Source organism: Solea solea, chromosome 12 (genome assembly GCF_958295425.1).
Source record: "Solea solea chromosome 12, fSolSol10.1, whole genome shotgun sequence".
NCBI classification, from domain to species: domain Eukaryota; kingdom Metazoa; phylum Chordata; class Actinopteri; order Pleuronectiformes; family Soleidae; genus Solea; species Solea solea.
In genome coordinates this window covers 9,584,253-9,605,765 of record NC_081145.1, presented here as the reverse complement: position 1 = coordinate 9,605,765, position 21,513 = coordinate 9,584,253, and the positions used below count along the sequence as shown (strand labels likewise).

General features: G+C 39.2%; 1 protein-coding gene across 3 annotated transcripts; it reads right to left on the bottom strand.

Moving 5' to 3' along the window:
* Positions 1-4,274: 4,274 nt before the first annotated feature.
* nap1l4a (nucleosome assembly protein 1-like 4a) lies at positions 4,275-21,236 on the bottom strand. Of its 3 annotated transcripts, XM_058645210.1 has the most exons (17): positions 21,149-21,210; positions 20,197-20,232; positions 19,634-19,706; positions 19,037-19,181; positions 18,528-18,614; positions 17,991-18,125; positions 17,828-17,899; positions 17,601-17,740; positions 17,312-17,457; positions 15,134-15,153; positions 14,886-15,005; positions 14,707-14,742; positions 14,519-14,572; positions 7,301-7,405; positions 7,101-7,133; positions 6,940-6,978; positions 4,275-5,520 (listed from the first exon to the last, which is right to left on the bottom strand). In XM_058645210.1, the coding sequence occupies exons 2-16, from the start codon at positions 20,210-20,212 to the stop codon at positions 6,967-6,969; spliced, it is 1,194 nt and encodes a 397-aa protein (XP_058501193.1). In that variant the 5' UTR covers positions 20,213-20,232; positions 21,149-21,210; the 3' UTR covers positions 4,275-5,520; positions 6,940-6,966. The 3 variants fall into 3 exon arrangements, with proteins under 3 accessions (XP_058501193.1, XP_058501195.1, XP_058501194.1); XM_058645212.1 differs by lacking the exons at positions 4,275-5,520; positions 6,940-6,978; positions 7,101-7,133; positions 7,301-7,405 and adding exons at positions 9,809-11,493; positions 11,898-11,932 and having other exon boundaries at positions 20,197-20,234; positions 21,149-21,236; XM_058645211.1 differs by lacking the exons at positions 4,275-5,520; positions 6,940-6,978; positions 7,101-7,133; positions 7,301-7,405 and adding an exon at positions 9,809-11,493 and having other exon boundaries at positions 20,197-20,234; positions 21,149-21,236.
* Positions 21,237-21,513: the final 277 nt, after the last annotated feature.

Sequence of the window (21,513 nt, the reverse complement as noted above, 5' to 3'; positions counted from 1 at the left end):
TCACGTCACATAAGCCGTTCATGTTCACGGAAACCCGATGTGACTGACAACTTAATCTGTCCTCGGAAATCAAACAGCGTGATTCAGGTGAAAGGTTCCACGCCCAGTTCCTCGTTCATTCATCGATCCATTCATTATTTCAGTCGGAGGTGTGCTGCCCCTGTCGCTCTGCTGTGACTGGGCGTGAAGCTTCCTTTCCCACACATACCAGACGCAAAGCTAACTGCTGATAATACAGTGGAGCAAATCAGATGAGCTTGTTTATAGTGACCGCTGTTTGTAATGGTACATGCTAAGCACACAGAGATAAACTGAAGAGCAAAGTGTGCCTGTTTGAAGATTTGAATGTGACAGAACATTCTTTTTATCAAACGTTCAGACTGATTTTGTGATATAGTTCTTCATGTTTCCATGAACGTTCCTCGACTTAAACTGTGACTTACAGTAGGTGGCTTGTGTTTGATTATTCAGCCTTTGCTTTTTTATAAAACCCCACTTTTAATGAGATGTGACAGCCAGGTATAGCTGTCATGGCCCGATGCCTGCTGGGATAAGGTCCAAACTCAAAATAATGACTATATCTCTTTATATAGAGTAATTTACATAATATAGATGATTATGTTTTGGCAGACAGCTGTTCTAATCTCTCCACATTTCCATCATCTGACGCCCACGTTCAAACACTCCAGGACAAAATGACTGGAGGGATTTATAGCAGCGTGTTGGCTTGAGATGATGGAAAAGGGTTATTGTGAAAGCTTGCGTTAGCGACCGTCATGTTTGCTCTTGCTTCAAGTTGCTCTCCTCCAGGCCTGTTGCCCTGCCTAAAGCAGGGTTTCGCATATGAGAACCTTTTTTTATTCACATCGGCTCCAAATTAAGTTCGACTTGGGGGCGACGGCAGTGGTCGAGCAAATCGTCTTTCAACTCGGAGGTTGTGGGTTCGATTCTCGGCTCTGCTAGTTTGGGCAGGACACTTGTGTAAAGCAGCTTTGAGTGGTCGTCGAGACCATTTATTCTTCTCTAAGTTTGGCTATGAAGCACAGCCGTGGAAACCCCACAGATGATGAATATCAGTGAACGAGTGAGCAGAAAATACAGGTTTTAAATGGAACCAACCAACATCTCCATCCATGAAACTTACTTATACAATTACTACGATTACTATATCTGTTACTAGATTAGGGCGATGTGCTGTATATGGTATATGGACTAAATGTTTACAGTCTTTAAACACAGTTTATCATTGTGCCCTGAGATTTGTTACTGGTTGTTGTCGACTCACTCATCACTTGAATGTCCTTCTGTGAGTGTACGCAGACACACACACACACACACACACGCTGGCTGTTATTAATCTATGTGGCTCTCCTCGGCTTAGCTTCTCCATATCTGCACACTCTTCTTCAAAGAACTAAAAGCCTCTATACTCTTCGTTCTTGCAAACTACACTGTTACATTATTGTTTTTGCCAAAATGATTGTTCCTAAATCTCTAATATTAATATTAAAACCATGAGAGATTTCGCTCTCACTGGGTTTTACCTGGTTAAATAAAGTTTGCACTTGATGCAGCAACCAAAAGAAATATCAAATTGTCTCAGAATGAGATACGACTACAGCTCGTGTGTGCGAAGCCGAGTATTCTTGTGTCAATGGCTCGAGTAACATTAGCAGATCTAAGAGGTAATGGGCTCTTTATCGCGCTGCCAGTTCAGCTCATTCAGTTCTGAGCAGCAGCTCAGCGTCAGCAGCATAAAGCACCTCTCTATTCCCCTCTCTCTCTGGAATCCAATCTGGCTCACATCACTTCCGACCGGGAGGGAGGGGACGACGCAGAAGACTCAACACAGACAAACTCATTCACGCACACTCGTGTGTGCTCACGTAGACGAGCTGCCAAAAGCACCTTGGGGCCAAGAGTGGGATGGTGGGTGCAGCTGCACTTGGGAAGAAAGGTCTGAAGAAGACTGTGGACCTTTACACTTCTGCTGGAAGGAGATGAGACAATAGCAGACGGTGTCATTCAAGGATAATCACAGGAGTCTGTATACTTTTCTTTGTTCGGCTTTGCTGTGATCGTGTCCTAACTGGTCTCTACTATCTGTCGTAATGTTGATAGAGTCAAACGATCGTCTCCTTCCATTCATCCGTGCACATTCACACTTGTAAAAGCAGCAAACAGCTGAGCAGGATTGTGAGTGGAATGTCGTAGAGAGCACAGATGACAAAACAAAGACTTTTCATCTCCTGTCTTAACAGGATCAAATGAGTTGATCTGTAAATGACACAAGTTCAGAGAGTCAGAGATCCTTCTCACTGTCATGATCTCAGCTCACCTTTTCAACACTGCATGGTGCACATAGTGCTGGGTTTGCTCGTAGGGTTTGTTTGTTTTTTTCTTCTGCCTTCTCCCTCTCTGGGGGTTGCAATTCATAGGCTACCATCGAGTGTATTACTCTTTAATTGCTCATACTTTGGCATATAAGACTCTTTCCCCAAAGCTTTTGCACACTTTTCTGTTGTATACATCATTTAAAATTAAAATAAAAAATCACTTGAATGGTGCTCAGTTTGGAATGATAGTCATACAGTCTCTAAATACATGTGTTTTATTTTAGTTTTAGTTATTTAATCAAGAAAAGAACACTGCATGCACAAGTGTCATGACACCATTTGTCAATCTCTTCATTGTTCAATAATTGTGAAATAGACAAAAGTACCAGAACTGGTCTAACCGGGGACAAACGGATTAACAAGTCCTCTGCAAATAGAGAAGAATGACCATTGAAGCAGCAGTTCATCAATCAGGCTGCTATGGTGACAGATGGAAGATCTTATGGAGTCTGTGAAATCATGACAAAAACAAATATACTCTTATTTCCTGCAGAAACGGGTTCCAATACAACCAATAAAATGCAGATTTTACATGGCAAAAATGTGCCTGTCCCAGAACTCCCTGAGCATCCCTTCCGGAAGGGAATACCTCAGATAATTCTACAAAGTGGTGTTGATCAAAGACATCAGGAACCAGAACTACAGAAGCACTATAAGTCTTGCCTCGTTGTGTACACTGCACATGAGCTGAGATTTAGGCACACTTCACCTTTCAATGACATTGACTTAAAGCAAACAGACAAGATAATGAGGGAGTGCTGTTGAGACAAGTGCCTGACTTTAGAGGCCTTAAAAAGCACTGAATACGTTAAAGGGAAACAATAAAACTTATAACACGATTTCATGGGAAAAAGTGAAGGAATCTATTATTTCTCAGTGCACATCATATACATAGCAAATATGCAAATCAGTTTTCAAAATCAAGTCAGTACAACTGCTCCATGGCTCTGTCCCTGATGCTTATGGCACAGAAATGAGAGTTCATCTACAATCAGACTCCTTGTTACAGTGAGGCGATTCTCAAAGCCCCCACACAGCAGCCTCTGCATGAATAAGGTCTTGTTCAAGTGTTTTGAAACTTCCAAAATGATAAAAAGCGAGAAGTTTCAGTCTGTGGTTCGTCTGCTGTGAGACAAAAGGAGAAGAATTCATTTTGTGCAAATTCACACACTGAAGACATCAAATCCAACCAGTGATTAATCTGATGTGTTGACAGCCTGCCATGGTCCTGATCAAATCTGGATTTCTGCTTTGTCACACGGTCACATGTTGTCACCTCTGTTTCCATGAACACACACTGATATAAGAGAGCAACACTCCTTTCAGCATGGATCAGAAAACTTCACTATCCTCCTTCAGAAACTAAAGAGCAACTGGGTCATTATCTCCCACAATGCATCGCAGGGGTCTCACAGGGAAGTGTGCAATGTTTATCTACAAGACAGAATTCCATACATCCTGGTTGCCCTGCTTTGTGCTGGACTGACCAGAATATGCAGATTCCTCCATGTTGCTGTGCCAGATACTATAATGCTGGCAAAATAAAAAAAAAATTCCGAACGGAGGTTTTCTGAAGTTTCCCTCAGGAGGTGCAGTAACAACTTCATACCCCTCTTCTTTATCAGGAATCTTCTGTCCAATGACACAACCCGATGGTAACTTTCCCAGGCTTTTCCCCACTCGTACCGTACGTCTTTATTTTTAAGAGGAAGTCATGAACCATACACTGCTCATATTTCCTAAACATACAGTATGGTGCCAGTGGTGAGAGCTTGTAAACACTGCTTGATTTATAGGGGTCAAAAGGTTTGGAACAGCTGCTCTACACAAACGGTGAACCCACACAAACACACAAGATAAAGAACACACAGGCGTACGTTTCCATGTCGGACAAATTTAATATAGAAGTATAGTATAAAAGTATAGTATAAAAGTATATAAAATACAATGGCAACTGTTTGATTTCCACAGACATCCAACTGCATCAAAGAGTAACACATATAGTATGTAGTGTGTGTCTTTTTGGCTTCTTGGCAAGAGAATTTATATTTTTTTCAAAAAGCAAAACCAAATTCATTAACGACCTACGACACATCAGTGGTGGGAGAGCCACTTTCTACAAGTCTATGTGGTCTCAGGTGGAAATTGACTGTGTCTTAAAAAAGCAAACACAAGGTTTGAGTGTCCACTGTGTCTGCTTAAATCTTATCTGAGGAAAATATAATGATTAGAGCTGGGGAATCACCGTCCTAATTTCACAATAGGTTCTTTGTAAGAAGAGACTAATATGTACGGTATAATTGTATACCAGGGGTGTCCAAACTATGGCCCACGGGGCAATCACGGCCCTTGGTGAGATGTTGTGTGGCCCTCAGCTTCGGTTTTATAATGTATTATTTATGGCCAGGGACGGACTGACAAAAAAATCACCCTCGGTCACGTGTCACCCCCCTCAACTCAGCTGGTAAGGAGTTGCGTTTTGAAACCCTGCCCCCGTGACAGACAGCTATGCATTCATCTACATTATGTTATTTGTCAACAGATGTGGAAAGAAAGGCAATTTTTCTTTTCATTTTTCCACTCCTGCGCGGCTTAGATTTGGTTACATTTCCATGATAATTGTGACAATGAAAAGTACATTTTTTATAAAGTATTTGGAAAAAAAAGGACCATTGGCCTCTGGAAATCTTCACATTATCAAATATGGCCCTGGTTAAAAAAAAGTTGTATACATTATATGAAGTGCTCAGTTTGTATACTTGTCAAACCCACGACTTCTGGGCACATGTGAGCAGTAACATTGCTTATATAATATGATATGAGTGAGAGGAGATTAATATGTGAGGTATTAGTACAAATGTGTGTATGCACAAAACACCAGTTAATATGATGGGTGTTTTGAATGCTTGTTAAACCCAGGATGACTGGGCAGAAGTGAGCTGCAGAGACACATCGCCTCTGAAGTATCTGACATGTTTTTAAATGTGCTTTTTGTTGACCTGCTAAGTCCAAATAATGTTTATTGTGACCTTCAGCACCAACTAATTGACAGACAGCAGGTCTCCACCTCCCCTGATCGCCACGGTTACTGCTGCTTGCATTCGGCAGGCTGCGGCTGTTCTTTCTGAAGGAGACAGAGAGAGAGAGAGAGACATTCAATAAGAAAAGATGGAGCTGATGGAGCTGATGGAGCCACTGGGCATCAATTAGTGAGAGGATTCTGTAGAAGAAACTAAAATAGAAGTAGATACTAGGTATTGTGATTTGGTTTGTGATATAGCTTTAGTTCAATATTCACCCTATAATAGACCCATGGATTACCACATGATACCATCAAATAATATAAAGACCAGTGTGTTGGATTTAGTGCCATCTAGGTGTAAAGATGCTAACTGCAACCAAGTGAATCCCACGGACTCCATGGTAGAGAACCTGCTGTGTAATCTGTGTAATATAAAAGGTAAATTAATAATGTAATAAAAACAATAACTCTTAATTTACACATGAAAATAAGTTGATGAAAGATCATTTGAAATAATAAACGTGAGTAACAGGAAGCAGGTATACCACATGAGAAAACAACTACAACACATTTTTAAATCTTATTGTGATTACATAACATTCTGTGGCCTGAGAAGGTTAGAGTGGAAAAAAATGCAAACAGCTATTTAAAAAGGTACTACATGTGAATTAACTTCCATGAGCTAAACAATGTTTGATTGCCAATGTGTGCACATATTCTTCCTTTGAAAAACAAAGGACAACAAAGACCAACTCCCCGCACAGGACAAACTCCCCGTGTGTGTGTTTAATTCACATTCTATTACAGTCGGATTAAATTTGACCATTTCTATCTATTTGTGTCATTTTTCCAGATCTTTCACTCATAAAACTTGACAGAAACACAGTAAAGAACAGTGTAGGTCTTTTATTTTCTTGTGACTTTGACGTTTAATTAATTTAATTTTTTTTCAAATCCCAACTTCCTCTGTTGAATGAGACGTGTACGTATCTCAGATCCTCTGTCTGATGACCGAATCACACATTAGTCTCTGGAAATTAGCAAAAAAAAAAAACCTGGATATTCTTTTGGTGAAGTGACCATTTAAGTCTAAATTAAATCTGATAACAGTTACTATAGTCCTGCAGCAATCACTTATACATCATTACCTAATTATTTGCCATCTATAACCAAGCTTTTTAAAAGATATATAAATTAAAAACAACTTCTTTATTGTCATCTTAATAAATGGGAGTTTTATTCTGATTCCTTTGCTTCTCATGAATACAATGAAAGATGTCAAAATTGTAAGACATATGCTTGCAGTTTATATACTGGCCCTTAAATTATTTGGTATGATTTAAAATTCACGCTACATTATTGATCTCAGTGGGACAGGACTGTGCTTTATTACTCTAGTGTTTGGTTTAACAGTTTTAAAATACATTATGGACCAAATGCTTCACATTGTGACAGTTCATCTAGTTTTAAATGTGTAGTTTTTGGGAAAATGTAAAAAAAAAGTGCAGGATGTGAACTGACCTTGGGTTGCAAGTCATCATCAACTTCCTAATCTTGCGCCTGAGACATAAAAACAACATGAATACGAGATGTGCAAACATTATTCTCAGGATAACCACATGTCTGGTATTTTAAATCAGTCTGCAAATGCAGTGTTTATAATTCAATGTTTTACTACTAACCTCTTCATCTTCCGGCTCCTCCTCCTCTGAAGACTAGGATTAAAAACAAAAGACAGAAGTGAAAACAGGTTTGGCATGTACTGTAAATCCTCAGTGGAGTCAGTTTGCAGACAGTCTCTCTTATGAATGATGCTCAGGAGCTTTGTCCGTGTTTATATGCAACTCTATGTGTACGCATGCGTTTGTGGAAAATGACTTACACTCGAACCATCTTCCAGAACCTTTGCGATCATCTTCACTGCTTTAGGAATGACTTTCTTGATAAATATGCGACCCATCTTGGCAGCAGTACTTTTTTCTTTTTTCTGTATGACAAGAACACAGAGACCTTCATAAATCACAGCTAAAAACACAATGGATTGATGCTAAAAGAAGAAGAGATACAATTGGTGGTGGTTTGATGTTTCACTCACCATTTGTCCATCTGGTCAAGCTGTGTTGTATACTTAATAGTAAAGCTACTGTATATTGTAATTTTCCAAAAACAATGGTGAGTGAACATGGTTAAGAGAAGCACACTGCATGTCAAGATGGAAACTAAAGTCCAAGGAAAATATTCAATAACTGTGACATAGACCAAGGGTGCAACTGCCAGAACTAGTCTAACCAGGGACAAACTGAGGAACTGAGTCATCTGCAGAGATGAAAGAATGACCTAAGCAGCAGTTAATTCATCATGAAAGACAATTTGCTTAAAAGTCCCACTAAATTTGTTGAGCATGAATCTGACAAACCAGGAGCAAAAATCAGCTCTTTTGGAAGACCTCACCTGTGGGCAAGTGACTACAGCCCATACTATTGTGGCCTTAAGTGCCTCAAAATGACTTGATTCAGGAGATTAATATAACCCACTATTCCCTCTAACCTGCAGAAATTCATTAAGGTTCCAACACAACCACTAAAATGCAGATTTTATTTGCTAGTTTTCTATTTCTCAAGCCACATACAGGTCAAATAATGGTAATACATAACAAATGTGCAAATCAATTTTCGGTGGAAACCAAAAACTGCTCCACGGCTCTGGCTTTGATGCTTTACGGCACAGAAATGAGAGTTCATCTACAATCAGACTCCTTGTTACAGTGAGGCGATTCTCAAAGCCCCCACACAGCAGCCTCTGCATGAATAAGGTCTTGTTCGTGTTTTAAAATCTATAATATTTCTGTTTCAGTCTGTGGTTTGTCCGTTGTGAGACAAAAGGAGAAACATTCATTTTGTGCAAACTCACAATCTGCAGACATCAAATCCAACCATACATATAAAAGTGAATATTCTAAAGTGTTGACAGCCTGTCATGGTCTTGATCAAACCTGGATTTCTGCTTTGTCACACGGTCACATGTTGTCACCTCTGTTCCCATGAACACACACTGATATAAGTGTTGTGTGGCAGGATAAGAAAGCAACACTCCTTTCAGCAGGGACCAGTGTCACTATCCTCCTTCAGAAACTCAAGAGCAACTGGGTCATCATCTCCCACGATGCATCACAGGGGTCTCACAGGGAAGTGTGCATGTTTTGCTTATCTACAAGACAGAATTCCAAACATTCTGGTTGCCTTGCTTTGTGCTGGACTGACCATAATATACAGATTCCTCCATGTCCACTGTCCCTCTGCCATCAGATCAGTATGTGATTGCTCCAAGTTCTGACTCATCACCTGATGCCTATTAGTGATGTCAGCATGTGGCTCTTCAGTGTCACATTGTGCTGTCAACAGCTTTTCCATTAGAGGAAAATCATCTGCAAGCAAAATCCCCTGAGAATGAAATAACATGCTGAAATCTGTGAGCAGTGTTATCTGTGGAGCAGTTTGAGACTGCGTACAAGTTACTGTACACATATTGTACAAGTTCCTTAAACACTATCACAGCAGGAATATTATACACTCAACAGCCACTTTATCACCCGTTTGATTCCCAGTGACACAAATGTCACATCAGCCAATCACATGGCAGCAGATTAGGGCATTCAGGCATGTAGACATGGTCAAGACAACCAGCTGAAGCTGTTGTTGAAGGTGTTATTGAAGCACTTCTACTGGAGTTTTCACACAGCCATCCATAGAGTTTACAGATAAGGGTCAAATAAGAGGAAATATCCAGAATCCTTGTTGATGCCAGAGGTCAGAGGAGAACGACCAGACTGGTTGAAGACGACAGAAAGTCAATAACGTGACACACCTTGAAGCAGATGGGACACAGCAGCAGCAGAAGACAACACTGGACAGTATAGGGACACATTTCACCACAAGACAAGTATGGTGAACGCAAAAATCACAACAGGAACCTTAAGTTATTTGGTGCTTGGTTCCTAATGGCTGACATTTTTCAGATCCTGGCACTGTCAATATGACGGGTTCTTATAACAGAGCAGTTAACACCGTTACTCATCTGCTGTAAAATGCTCATTAAACTTAAATTAAACTTCATATCCTTCATCAGGAAATTTCTGCTCAATGACATTGAAACTTACGGTAACTTTCCCAGGCTTTCCCCCACTCATAACCTACAGCTTTATTTTTAAGAGAAAGTCATAAACCATATACTGCTCATATTTCCTAAACATAAAGTATGTAACCAGTGGTGAGCGGTTGTAAACACTGCTTGATTTATAGGGGTCAAAAGGTTTGGAACAGGTGCTCTACACAACTGGTAAACCCACAGACGACACACAGACACACAACACAAGATAAAGAATACAGGGTCATACCTTTCCATGTCGGACAAATTTAATAGAATATTTTAACTAACTGTACAAATTGAAAAGAAATATTGCGCAAGTAACAAATTGTGAATAAGAACCAGTTAAGGCCATTACTAGCACACGGTCCAATGTGGTAGGTGTGAAGATGTCAACCGCGGCTGAGGGATCTGTCCAACAAGGTCTACAATCGTTCTTGGTAAAAAGACGCATAGGATGGAGTTTTATTTTGCTGCTGCTGCAATTGACAACCAGCCACCAGGCAAAGCAGTCCGACCAAAGGGTCATAATCGAAGAGCAGTATATAAAAGACATTGGCAACCTCTCCCATTTGTTTTCCACAGACATTCTACTGAATCATCAGACAATAACAGAAATATATATATATGTATATATATATATTTTTTTAAACAACTTTAAACGTTGATTACACCGTTAAAGACAATTGGCAAATATTTGTTTTAATAAAAGAGGACGTGGGTGTTTCTTGTCTTTCATTTTGGCTTCTTGGCAACAGAATTTAAATTTATTTCAAACATCCGCACCCGACCCCATCACCAACTCAATGAAATTCATCTACAACCTACTACACATTGGAAAACATACAGTGGGAGAACCACCTTCTACAAGTCTATGTGGTCTCAGCTGGAAACCAACTGTGTCTTAAAAAAAGCAAACACAAGGTTGAGTGTCCACTGCGTCTGCTTAAATCTTATCTGAGGAAAATGTTTACCAGATTACATAGAGCTGGGGAATCACTGTCCTAATTTCATATGTTCTTGGTAAAAAGAGACTAACATGTGAGGTATAAGTACAACCCGTTCAACGTGATTAATTGGTGTTTTGTATCCACACAGGTGCTAAGTTTGAATACTTGTCAAGTGTAAATGGAGAACACGTTTCCTCAATGTTTTAAATGTACTTTTAAACATTTAATTATTCACGTTTTGTTGACCTGCAAAGTCCAAATAATGTTTGGCGCAATGAGAATGAACCTGTTACTGTGACCTTGGGCCTTGAAGAGATCCAAAAAAAATGCACCACTTCATAAAGCTGCATGACACTAGAATAAATAGTCCAATAACATGACAACAAACATTAAAAAACTGTAAATTAAACTCGAAAGGATACATTTTATGTCAAACAGAAACACCATAAAAAAAAAAACACTTCAGCAACCCCAGTGAAAAATAAGTTGTTCAGCAGTTTCCTGGTTAACTATCACTTTTCTTATTGGCATTAAAAAACCCTGAGTAACTGATTTATTTCCATTAACCTTAAGTTGAGATTCATTCTTTGTCAATTGTTTTTTTTACACATGGTTAAGTTCCGATTATTTTGGCAGTAGCAACATTTTCCACCTTAAACAAAGAAGAGGTCTGTGTGATGCTGTGGTAGTTCAATTAAAGTAAAGTCACTTCCTGCTTTTAGTTTGAATGAAGCCAAATAAGGGGTGAGATGGGCGCAAGACAAAGAAAAAAAGAAAAAAGAAGTCATGCACAGAGTAAAAACGCAGTATGAATGCGTTCTATTGCGTTCAGGTGAGAGTTCATAAAAAGGGCGGAGCCTGAAATACTGGGGGGGGGGGGCTTTCTAATTGGATAAGCGCTGAATTGACAGACAGCAGGTCTCCACTCCCCTGATCGCCACGGTTACTGCTGTTTGCATTCGGCAGGCTGCGGCTGTTCTTTCTGAAGGAGACAGAGAGAGAGAGAGAGAGACATTCAATTAGAAAAGAAGATGGAGCCACTGGGCATTAATTAGTCAGAGGATATAAGAAGCTAAAATAGAAGATGCTAGAGAATGAAAGCACCTGGGTTTGGTGCAGCAAAGAGAACAGTGTTAAAAAACCTGGGACAGGACAATGAGAGGAAAAAACCAAACAGAGGTCAGAGGAAAAGAGGAAAGACACAACAGGAAGAACGGATGCTAGATCTACCCAAGATGTGAGTTAATATCCTAAACTCCTTCGACTAATGACTAATCAGGATGTAGAGAGAAAGAGGCAGCCGGAAGATAAACCATAATAAACCACAGCCAACGAATGAAGATAATCTACATTGCATGTGATGCATCATCTTTATTTCTCCCTTACCTAGAAATGCATGGTGAAAGAATGATTGGTTATGCCTGTAATGGAGGGGAATCCAGGGGAGGGAGAGACAACAACATGCACAAGTTTAAGCAACACTGAAAAATGACAAGGTGATAGGGCTGAACGATTTGGACTATGTCTAATAGCATTTTTAATTCTGACAGGTTGTGATTTGTTTTGTTCAATATTCACTCTGTAACGTGCTGGAGGATTAGCACATGACACCATATAAACAGCTTTTCAGGACCCAAGTGTTGGATCTTGTGCAGCTACTTTATCACACTTGAATCCTACAGACTCCATGTTGACTCAATATGAGGTAATGAAACACAGCAATTATTAATTAACAAATGAAAATAAAGTGACATTTTAAATACATTTTCATTTGAAAATAATTAATTGTTCAGCCCTTCATGGTGAACACAGTGAAACACTGGTGAAGTTGGTGAATTAGCTCCTTGAATTCCTGAAAGTCAAACCAAGTAACAGGAAGCAGGTACGACATGAGTAAACAACTACAACAAGATAATAAATAAACTCCTTTGAAGACACAGTTACAAGACAGTGACGCAAACTTACTCATCAGCCTGGAATAGCTTATAATGAACATTCATTTTAAACTCTCAGCAAAACTAACCCACATAATAAATTGATCTTATTGTTATCTTATTACTAGATGTAGACTGATTAATTGCGTCAATATTTGCCATTATTATTTATTAATCATCCAATTATTATAAATTATGGATTTTTTGGGGGGGTAAAATGATTAGCCCTGGACTCTAAAAATCAACATCGGCCACAGGAAAACCTATGTCAGTCAACCTCTAGTCATTACATAACATTTTGTAGCCTGCGAAAGTAAGATCGGGAAAATGCAAATAGCTATTTAAAAAACTACTACCGGTACATGTAACAATGTGAAGCAACTTGTGATAAACTGTATTGCCATACAGCTCCTAAAACTACTAAAATGACAGAATTTGTGTTCACTGCTTCCCTATAAAACCAACAGTGTGTAACATTCAATAACATCTATCTATAAATGCAGGGAACATCTGTCCCTCTGTTAATCACATAACTGTCTCATGAGTCGCCCTTGGCAGGCGACTCATGAGACATTGTTTGGATAAGAAATGTTAGATATACAAGTAGAAATGGATATATGAACAGATATATTACTAGAAGAGCTACTTTGAAACACTCTCACACAGAGCAGCACCAACATCTAACATCTATTTACAAAGTATATAAATAGACGTTAGATGTAAAGATCAAAAGAACATGTTACAGAACCTCTGTTGTGTCATAGTAACAGTGACCTTTATAACACACCAAAAAGTAGGTAATAATTGATTAATCAATTAATTGTAAATTATTGTAATTTGATAATCAATCTTTTAATTAATCTGTTAATTAAAATTAAAATAATTAAAACAGTTTTATTCATCCAACCATGTTTTACAGCTTTATCCTCCACATGAGGGTTGCTGGTGCCAATCCCAGCTCACAAGGTTTATATTTTCTGGTTTCTTTGCTCCATATAACATAGAAATCATTAAAATTGAAAAATTCTGGTTGGTGGACAAACAACCATTTTAAGGTTTGGGAAACACCAAGCAAACATTTTTATGTACCACACGATTACATGATTAAACAAGAAAAAACAGAACAATCAAAAAACAATCAACAGAAAAAGAGAAAGATGCAACCCAACCACAACATAACACACAAAACAAATAAAAAATCCCCCACAAAACACAAAAAAATGCACAATGATGGGTACTAAACTTAGAAAAGCTTAGCTCTGAAAAAGAAGTCTGCAAAGGACAACAACAACCAACTCCTAGCACAATACAATCTCTAAACAGTTAGGTCTAATTAGCCTCGCAACGCCAGATCGGCACACTGTGCCACAGCTGTTGGGTCAAACATCTATAGTATCAAATATGCAGTGGTAAACACCTGCTAACAATGTGACTCCCTCATGTATCATTAGGGTTAGGGTAAGGGTAAGGGTTAGGGTAAGGGTAAGGGTTAGGGTAAGGGTTAGGGTTAGGGTAAGGGTAAGGGTTGGGGTTCGGGTAAGGGTAAGGGTAAGGGGGTAAGGGTTAGGGTTAGGGTTAGGGGTTAGGACAACAAGGAACCAGATGTTTGACAGTCAACAATTTTTTAATCTCTTTTATGTCATGTCCCGGTTTTGGCTGAAGCCAAGAAAGCTCACTTGAAGCCACATCACATGTGAAAGCATCATGATGCCATCTGTGGCTCACTTGACCCATGACCAACAATGTCGCTGATTACAGGGTTTTCTGAATGTTGCATATTAATGACCCTTAAAGCATTTGCATGATTTTTAATTGGTTATCGAGCTGCAATAAGGACAGGACTGTGTTTAGTGTGATGACAATGTAGAAGGGAATTAAATACTCAGAGGAGGCAACAGACAGTGATATAATCATGTGTGTTTCTGTATTTGATTAGATGCTTTTTCCTGTATTAAAAACGAGTTAAGACAATTTGGACCAAAAGCGTCACATTGTGAAAATTCACAATAGTTTTTAGAAATGCAGTTTCCAGAAAATAGATAGATACAGCTAAAATACAGGATGCAAACTGACCTTGGGGTCCAAGTCTCCATCGTCATCATCGTCATCACCTTCCTCATCTTGCTCCTGAGAGACAAAAACATCATAACTAAGTTATGCAAAAATAACAGTGGTATAGACGGTAATACAGCTGCAAACTTCTGTCTTGGATGAACAGTGATGACCAGATATTGGTAATTTAGATAAATTTTACTACTGACCTCTTCGTCTCCCTCTTCCAGCTCCTCCTCTTCAAACTACGATTTAAAAAAATAAAAATAAATGAATAGGTGGAGTGAAAACACACCCAACAGTCATGACACACTTGGCATATAATGGAGTTTTTCTGTGTTCATGTACAACTCTTCATATATGTATGTGTTTGTGGAAAATGACTTACACTATCGTCATCTTCCAGGGCCTCTCCAGTGAAGTACAGCACTGCTCTGGGAACTATTCTCTCACGGAAAAAATGACCAATCTCAAAGTCTGTGGCTAGAGTGAACTCAGAGTCCTCATCCTGTATGACACGAACACCAAGAGATTTATAAATTGCAGTTAGAAACCTAATGTAATGATGGTAACAGAAGAAGAAAAACACAATAGATAGTGGTGGTTTGTATGTAGAAATTGCATCTTTTTACTCACCATTTCTCCATCGGGTGAAGCTGTAAACAACAGGGAACAGAATTCAGCACGTAAACACACTGCAATACAACTATTACCGAAAAGTGGACAATTTGTGTATTAGTCACAACCACTAAGGTAGCTCTTGCATTAGCTGTAACTCCACAAACATCTGAAACACATTTACAGCAACAACAACTTATTATATTATAAATGAGGTCACACCACATGTCAGTAAACTGACTGAAGGTGACATCATCCTGTCCACTACCCTCTTTAGTGTTCATACTACACATTTTTTACTCTACATGACCACTGTTAGCATTAGCATCAATGTAAAGAGTCAAGAAGAGTTTCCTGTGAATGGCGAACGCCAATGCAAATGTTTTAACATGACCCTGAAGAGTGAACATTATCTAATGTGTATTAATTTTCACAAAAATCTGTTGAAATAATCACTGCAATTTACAAAGACAATGAATGTGAACCATAAATGTGAATACCTTTATGGTTCAACTATTAATGAGAAACAGAAAGAGACTAAAAGGCTTGTTTTGAGAACTGGCCTAAAATGGCTTAATTTTAAAAATCACCTAGATTAAGGAATCAACTTACTCCACATAGTCACATACAATTAATCCAACCTAATAGGTGAGTGAGATGGATTCTCAAATTTTTAAAAAGTGTTTGCCATTTATATATAAACATTTCTTATGATTTATTTGATCACATACGACACTGGGCTTACACCAAATTCATTTTCACTGTTAACAAATTGTTGTTATGCTCAAACGGTTGATAAAAACATCCTTGCTTTCCCCTTTGTGCTGATAAGGAGATAAAAATAGTTGAGACAAAGTGCACTGCCTCTGAATGAAGGAAATATGACAAGTATTGCTGTTATTGTTTGTTCATAGTTGCTACAGTAATGAACTGACAACAGTTACCCTCTCAATACTTCTGTGATGACACATCACAACGGATACTTGCTGTAACATCTCTATGTAGAATGCACAACAGTTAAAGCACATTTATTTGCTGTGTTCGAGTTCATATTAACAGCACAAGAGAGCTTTTTCACTAATGGACATGGCAGGCCCAAATCTGGGCACTTAACATTTGACAAAGAGCTTTTTATATTCATTAGTCACATACTGAAGTTATGACAGAACCAGTAAGACAAATATAAGCTCAGCCAATGAGTGTTTAGGTCAACTTCTCAAAAGTAAGAATAAGTCTGGGCATGTCTGACAGCGAAGCTGACTGAACAAGAAAGACAATATGGTCATTAAAATGTGTACTCTGTCAAACAACCTGTTCATTTGAGGCAAAATGGAATTCTCTACCCTCACACAGCTGAGGATAATTCATGAAGTCAACAAGAGTCGGTGATAATTACTTTTGCTAATTACTTAATCCTTTCCACCTCACTGTTGAATTGGCTATGAGGCTGTTTATATGTTTAATATGTTGATGTGAAGGTTCCATATTGGAGCTAAAACAGCTTCATGTGAGCTACAGAACACGCAGCCTCTTCCACCTTCTGCTGACTGACGATGCAGCTGCAGTAAGAGTCTGCCGCCACCTGCTGCTGAATTAAGTTAAATACAGTCAATAATTTGACCCAATGACAACTATATTACCATGTTGCCACGCTGCCTACACATCCAAGTCTTTGTGGTTCACACAAGGCGTTAGAATGAATTCTGAAACTCCAATGACCTCTACATGCATAATGTCCGTACTGATCCTTAGTGGTTCTTCAGAGCTCCAGAATGCAACCAATTTGTGTGTGGACATCTTCAGTGTGTAACATTTTTTGCTGGTGCGCATACCATTTCATGTCCACGCGACTTTTATCTTTCCTTGTGTCAATCTATGAAGCCTCTGTTCTCAATCAAAGACAGAAGAGACTTAAGGGTCTTAACCTTCGATTGTCTCTAATCCATTACTCCTGTTCCTGCATGTATCCAACACCTGTACTACCCACTTGTGATTTAAATGCTTGTGATTGAGCACTCTGGACAGATGCAAATACACCTGGTATGTGGTATAGGTCTAAATTGTGTCTAAATCAGCATTTGCTTCAAGACTATGTCTACACAGCTAACATAGCTAAGCTTTAAATGTATATGTTACCATTATGTAAGTGGAATGCATAGTAAGAGTAATTGGTTTGACATGTTTTTGTATTCTCACCTTTAACTGGATTAAAGAAGTTGAAGAAAGAGTCGTTGGGGACCTGTTTAGTAACAGTGCGAACAGTGCCACGGCCTTTATGCTTCTGCTTCTTCTTAATAGTTTTCACAGTCACATCCTTCCCCTTATGCCAATCTATCTGACACCTGGGGGGATGGTAAAAGTTAGAAAAGCAAATGTGGTGCCTGAAAATGGGGTACAAATATCAAATATACAAATACTTTTTTTACTTCACAACTCAGCATCTTAAATGTTCCACAGTTGTGTGTGTGTGTGCCCTGGTTCTCACCCTTCACAGTCAATGATCTCTGGCCCCTCAAATGAGAAAGGTTCTGAAGCATCAGGCTCTGACTTCATCTTGTACACTTTAGTGAGGACTGCATTGTTGAAGTAACCATTAGGCTCAAAGTGGAACTCTAACGTGAAACTCTAGAGGAGAAAGAAAATGATAAACGATTCCACCAGGCATTTAACTTCATTTTTGTTATATAATGACAACACCATACTAATACTGACCATTGGCTGTCCTGGCTCAGAAAATTTGACTTGAATATCTTTCAGGTGTTTTAGGATGGGCTCATCATGCTCCTGGTGGGAGATTTACAGACATTTCAGGAAACTATGACACTGCTTAGAAATGTTAAATGTCATTGATGCACAATAACAAGATGAAACATACCTGTAGCATGTCACTGAGCATGTCCACACTTCTGAATATGGTGAGCCAGAACTCTGGGATGCCCTTTGGGTCTTCCTCTGGTGTGGCTTCTCCTTTCTTTGCATCCTCAATTGAAGCCTTTTCCTTTACTTCCTCCTGCAGGCAGCAGGCAGGCAGAGCACTCATCAAAACTCACTTGAAATGATTCAGTTTGTTGAGCTTTTGAAAAAGTTCACAGAGATCAAAATCCTTTACAAAAGAGTAACTAAATACACAGAGCAAGACTGGTCGGTCACGCAACAGTCCTTTGTTAGTCCTAGATGTTTAATTTTGTTTTCGCAATCACTCAAATGAGGATTAAGATGTTAAAATGTTTTTTGTCTGTGGTTCTTGCATTTATTCCTTACGCAAGGAAGGATATGTTTATTCCTTCATCCATCACAATGACGAGGAGAATGAATGGTGGTGGGTTCAGGGCATTTTCTTTGCTTTGCAATACCAGGAAAATATTAATTTGGAAAAGTGATCAGGCAATTCAGGGAAAAAGGTTGTACTTACAGCAAGCTCTTCCTCTTCCTCTCTGTCACTGTGCCACTCACACTCCGCATCTGTGGGTTGCACTGATCCTGTGACAATGTCTCGTCTCTGTGACAAAAATGTTTTAATACCTGATTTTAGCAAAAGATGGTGGAAATATCAAAGTGAAATATGTATATGAACAAACAAATTAATTTGACCAGGATGAATTACCATTTTTAAACTGACACACAAACACACTGAGACTAAAAACAGGTGCAGTGGGGCTACAGCTGCCAGTCTTCAGGGTAACTAATAATGGCTGTCACTGGCTCTGGAAATAGCCTTCACTGACAAAAGAACAGTTGACTACTCGTAGTGGCAGTTTTCAATTTAGCACCAAGGATGTGTACTCGCTGACCACAGCAAAGAGCAGAGAGATAAAGTTCACCACCCAATGGTGCAGGGAAATGACTGAGATCCATACATCCAGTGCAACAGTCAAGTGCAAAGACATTAAATGAAGTTGAGAAATTATATAGTAGATGTACCTTCTCAAAGAGTGGCTGGTAGAGGGCAGCATACTTCCTCTCTAGCTCGTGGACTTCCTCGTAGAACTTAGCCTCTATGTTGGCACACTGCACCTGTAGCCGTTTCAGGGCATGCACTCTCCTCTTGACTGCTTTAGGAAGCATACTATGAGAAGAGACATGAAAGTTCTGATTTTATGTAAACAGTAAATGCATTATATTCAAGCATCACTTCTATCAAATAAGCTAACATTAAAAACCCCAAGATGATATTTAGGTCATATGTTCACCCCAACACAACCACCAATTTATGTAAAATATACAGTGTTTAGAATATGAACAAGTGCTGCCAGTGCCATAGTTGTGCTGGTAAGTGTCAGTTACATCAATACTTCTCAAGGTTATTTAGTTATTTTAAAGACCCAAAATAGGCAGTTAATATTAAAGGAGCACTTCAACAAAGAATCGTGTGCTAATCTCACTTTATAAAACAAAAGCAAACAAAGCTAATCTGTAGTCATTATAAGTTGAAAACATAGCAATTATTTCTGTACCACTTTATCTACCATATCAAAACTTCTGGAATAACAAACACAATTGTAAACCATTTGCACTGACCTTTCCATAAAATGGAAGCCAACAGGCTTGTCCATTTGACCAACTGGATTTTGCATCCCTTGATCCCCTTTACCTGCCAAGAAAGAAATAAATATTGATGTGTGTGCATCTTTTACACTTTGATTTGACAGACTGCTGTTCAACATTCAAACAAAGTGCAGGTGACTTAACTGTACCCATAAGCAGATTTGGGTTGGGCCATTCTTTTCATTCATAGATAGATAGCTGAATAATGTAGTGTTTTTTTAGCGTGGAACTCGAAACAATACTGTAACAACATTTGCAGTGGCCCAGCCAATACTACAATTTATGCAATAATTAATATGATTAAGGTAAATGTTACCTCTAACATTGCAATTATATAAGACTACTTCATTGTTTGGAAGATTATCCAGAACATATCAATCTGCACCATTTAAAAACCAATGTTGTTCAAACTTTAAGTTAAATATAAAATAAGTTGCTATTAATTGGTCATTCTTAGTTTCTCCTTTTAATTCCAACATATCTGATGCACAGTATGCCCTTTAAACTATGGGAAGAAGAAATGTATTTGTTTTTACCTTTACTTGCATCCATTTTAGTGTGACAACTCCTTCCTCTGTAAGAAACACATCAGTCATTATCAGACACATGCTTATCGTGGCTCATGGTGGACATTGAGAGACTTAAGACAGAGAATGGTTTATCCAGTGTGAGCTAGGAAAGCAACACATGTCACTTTCATCCGGGAGCACTGGTTTCACAACATTTTTCAAAACAATTTCTCAAGTCAGTGCAAACCAGTGATTTCACTTAGAGTGCAAGATCAACCGAGCGTCAGACCAGCTTAGTTTCCTGCAGATTGCCAACACTTTCACTGAAGCAAACGCAGGCCGATGACGCACTGACATGCTAACAGCAGCTGGGCTAGGCTACGACAGCAAAAGTTAGCATCGCATCTTCCGTTTACACAAATTAAGGGCCGTCACCGCCTCTGACAGCTACGTGGGATGACTAATAACACAATATATCATTACTCTGCACACCGACATTGGCTTACCATCGAGCACATACTGATTAACACCCAATTTGGGCGGTGCCATCTGACAGCGGCTAACCGGGCTAGCAGGTAAAAAAAACAAGGAGACAACGTGCTACTAGCACAGTTTTAACCTACACAAAGCGCGAAGGTGAGCACATATACTCCCTGTCCCCCAGTCGCGCACGACATATAAAACAAATTATTCCAGTCTGAAACAACATCGCAACGCCTTGTGATAATGATAGTTTAAATTGGCTGTCAATGTTACGCCTCTTAGCATATTGCTAGCCGCGTTCACAAGCTAATATCAGCTAGCTGCTGCTGGCTCGCGGCTTAATTAAGAGTGTGAGCAAAGTGTGAGGAAGGCAGTTCATCAACGGTCTGCCAAACATTTAACCAACTTGTAAGCTTGCATGAAAAACACCGCAGCACGGAAGCAAATGCTACCATTACTGAAACATCAGCGCTAACTCGACGTTTAGCTCTCTTACCGCTGGCTGAGCAGAACTCTCGCTGGTCGCTTCGCTCACGCGTCTTCGCTTCAACCACCACGCGCGAGCAGCACACGCGCACCAGCGTCCCGCATTCTCATTGGACAGCAGGTGAAGGAGGAAACGGTGCTGCTTTCAAGTACCGTATTGCGAAAATGCATGTCGTGTGGATCACCTCAGTGTTGCTTAATCGACTGTGCTCTCTCAGATAAACAGACAAACAAGTAAAGGATTAAAATGATAAAACATTATACAATTATAAATGATATTATGGTGACGTTTTAAGTGTTTTTTTATGCTGATAAATATGTTAAATTAACGTGCACAGCATGGTTTCTGTCCTATCCATACATTCTGGCCTGACT

Bases quoted from the DNA above. Each gene is read 5' to 3' on its own strand.
- nap1l4a (XM_058645210.1), bottom strand. The intron at 17,900-17,990 runs GTATGTTTCATC...ATCTCCCACCAG, and splicing joins TGCTCAGTGACATGCTACAG to GAGCATGATGAGCCCATCCT. The intron at 14,573-14,706 runs GTCAGTAGTAAA...TTTGTCTCTCAG, and splicing joins TGGAAGAGGGAGACGAAGAG to GAGCAAGATGAGGAAGGTGA.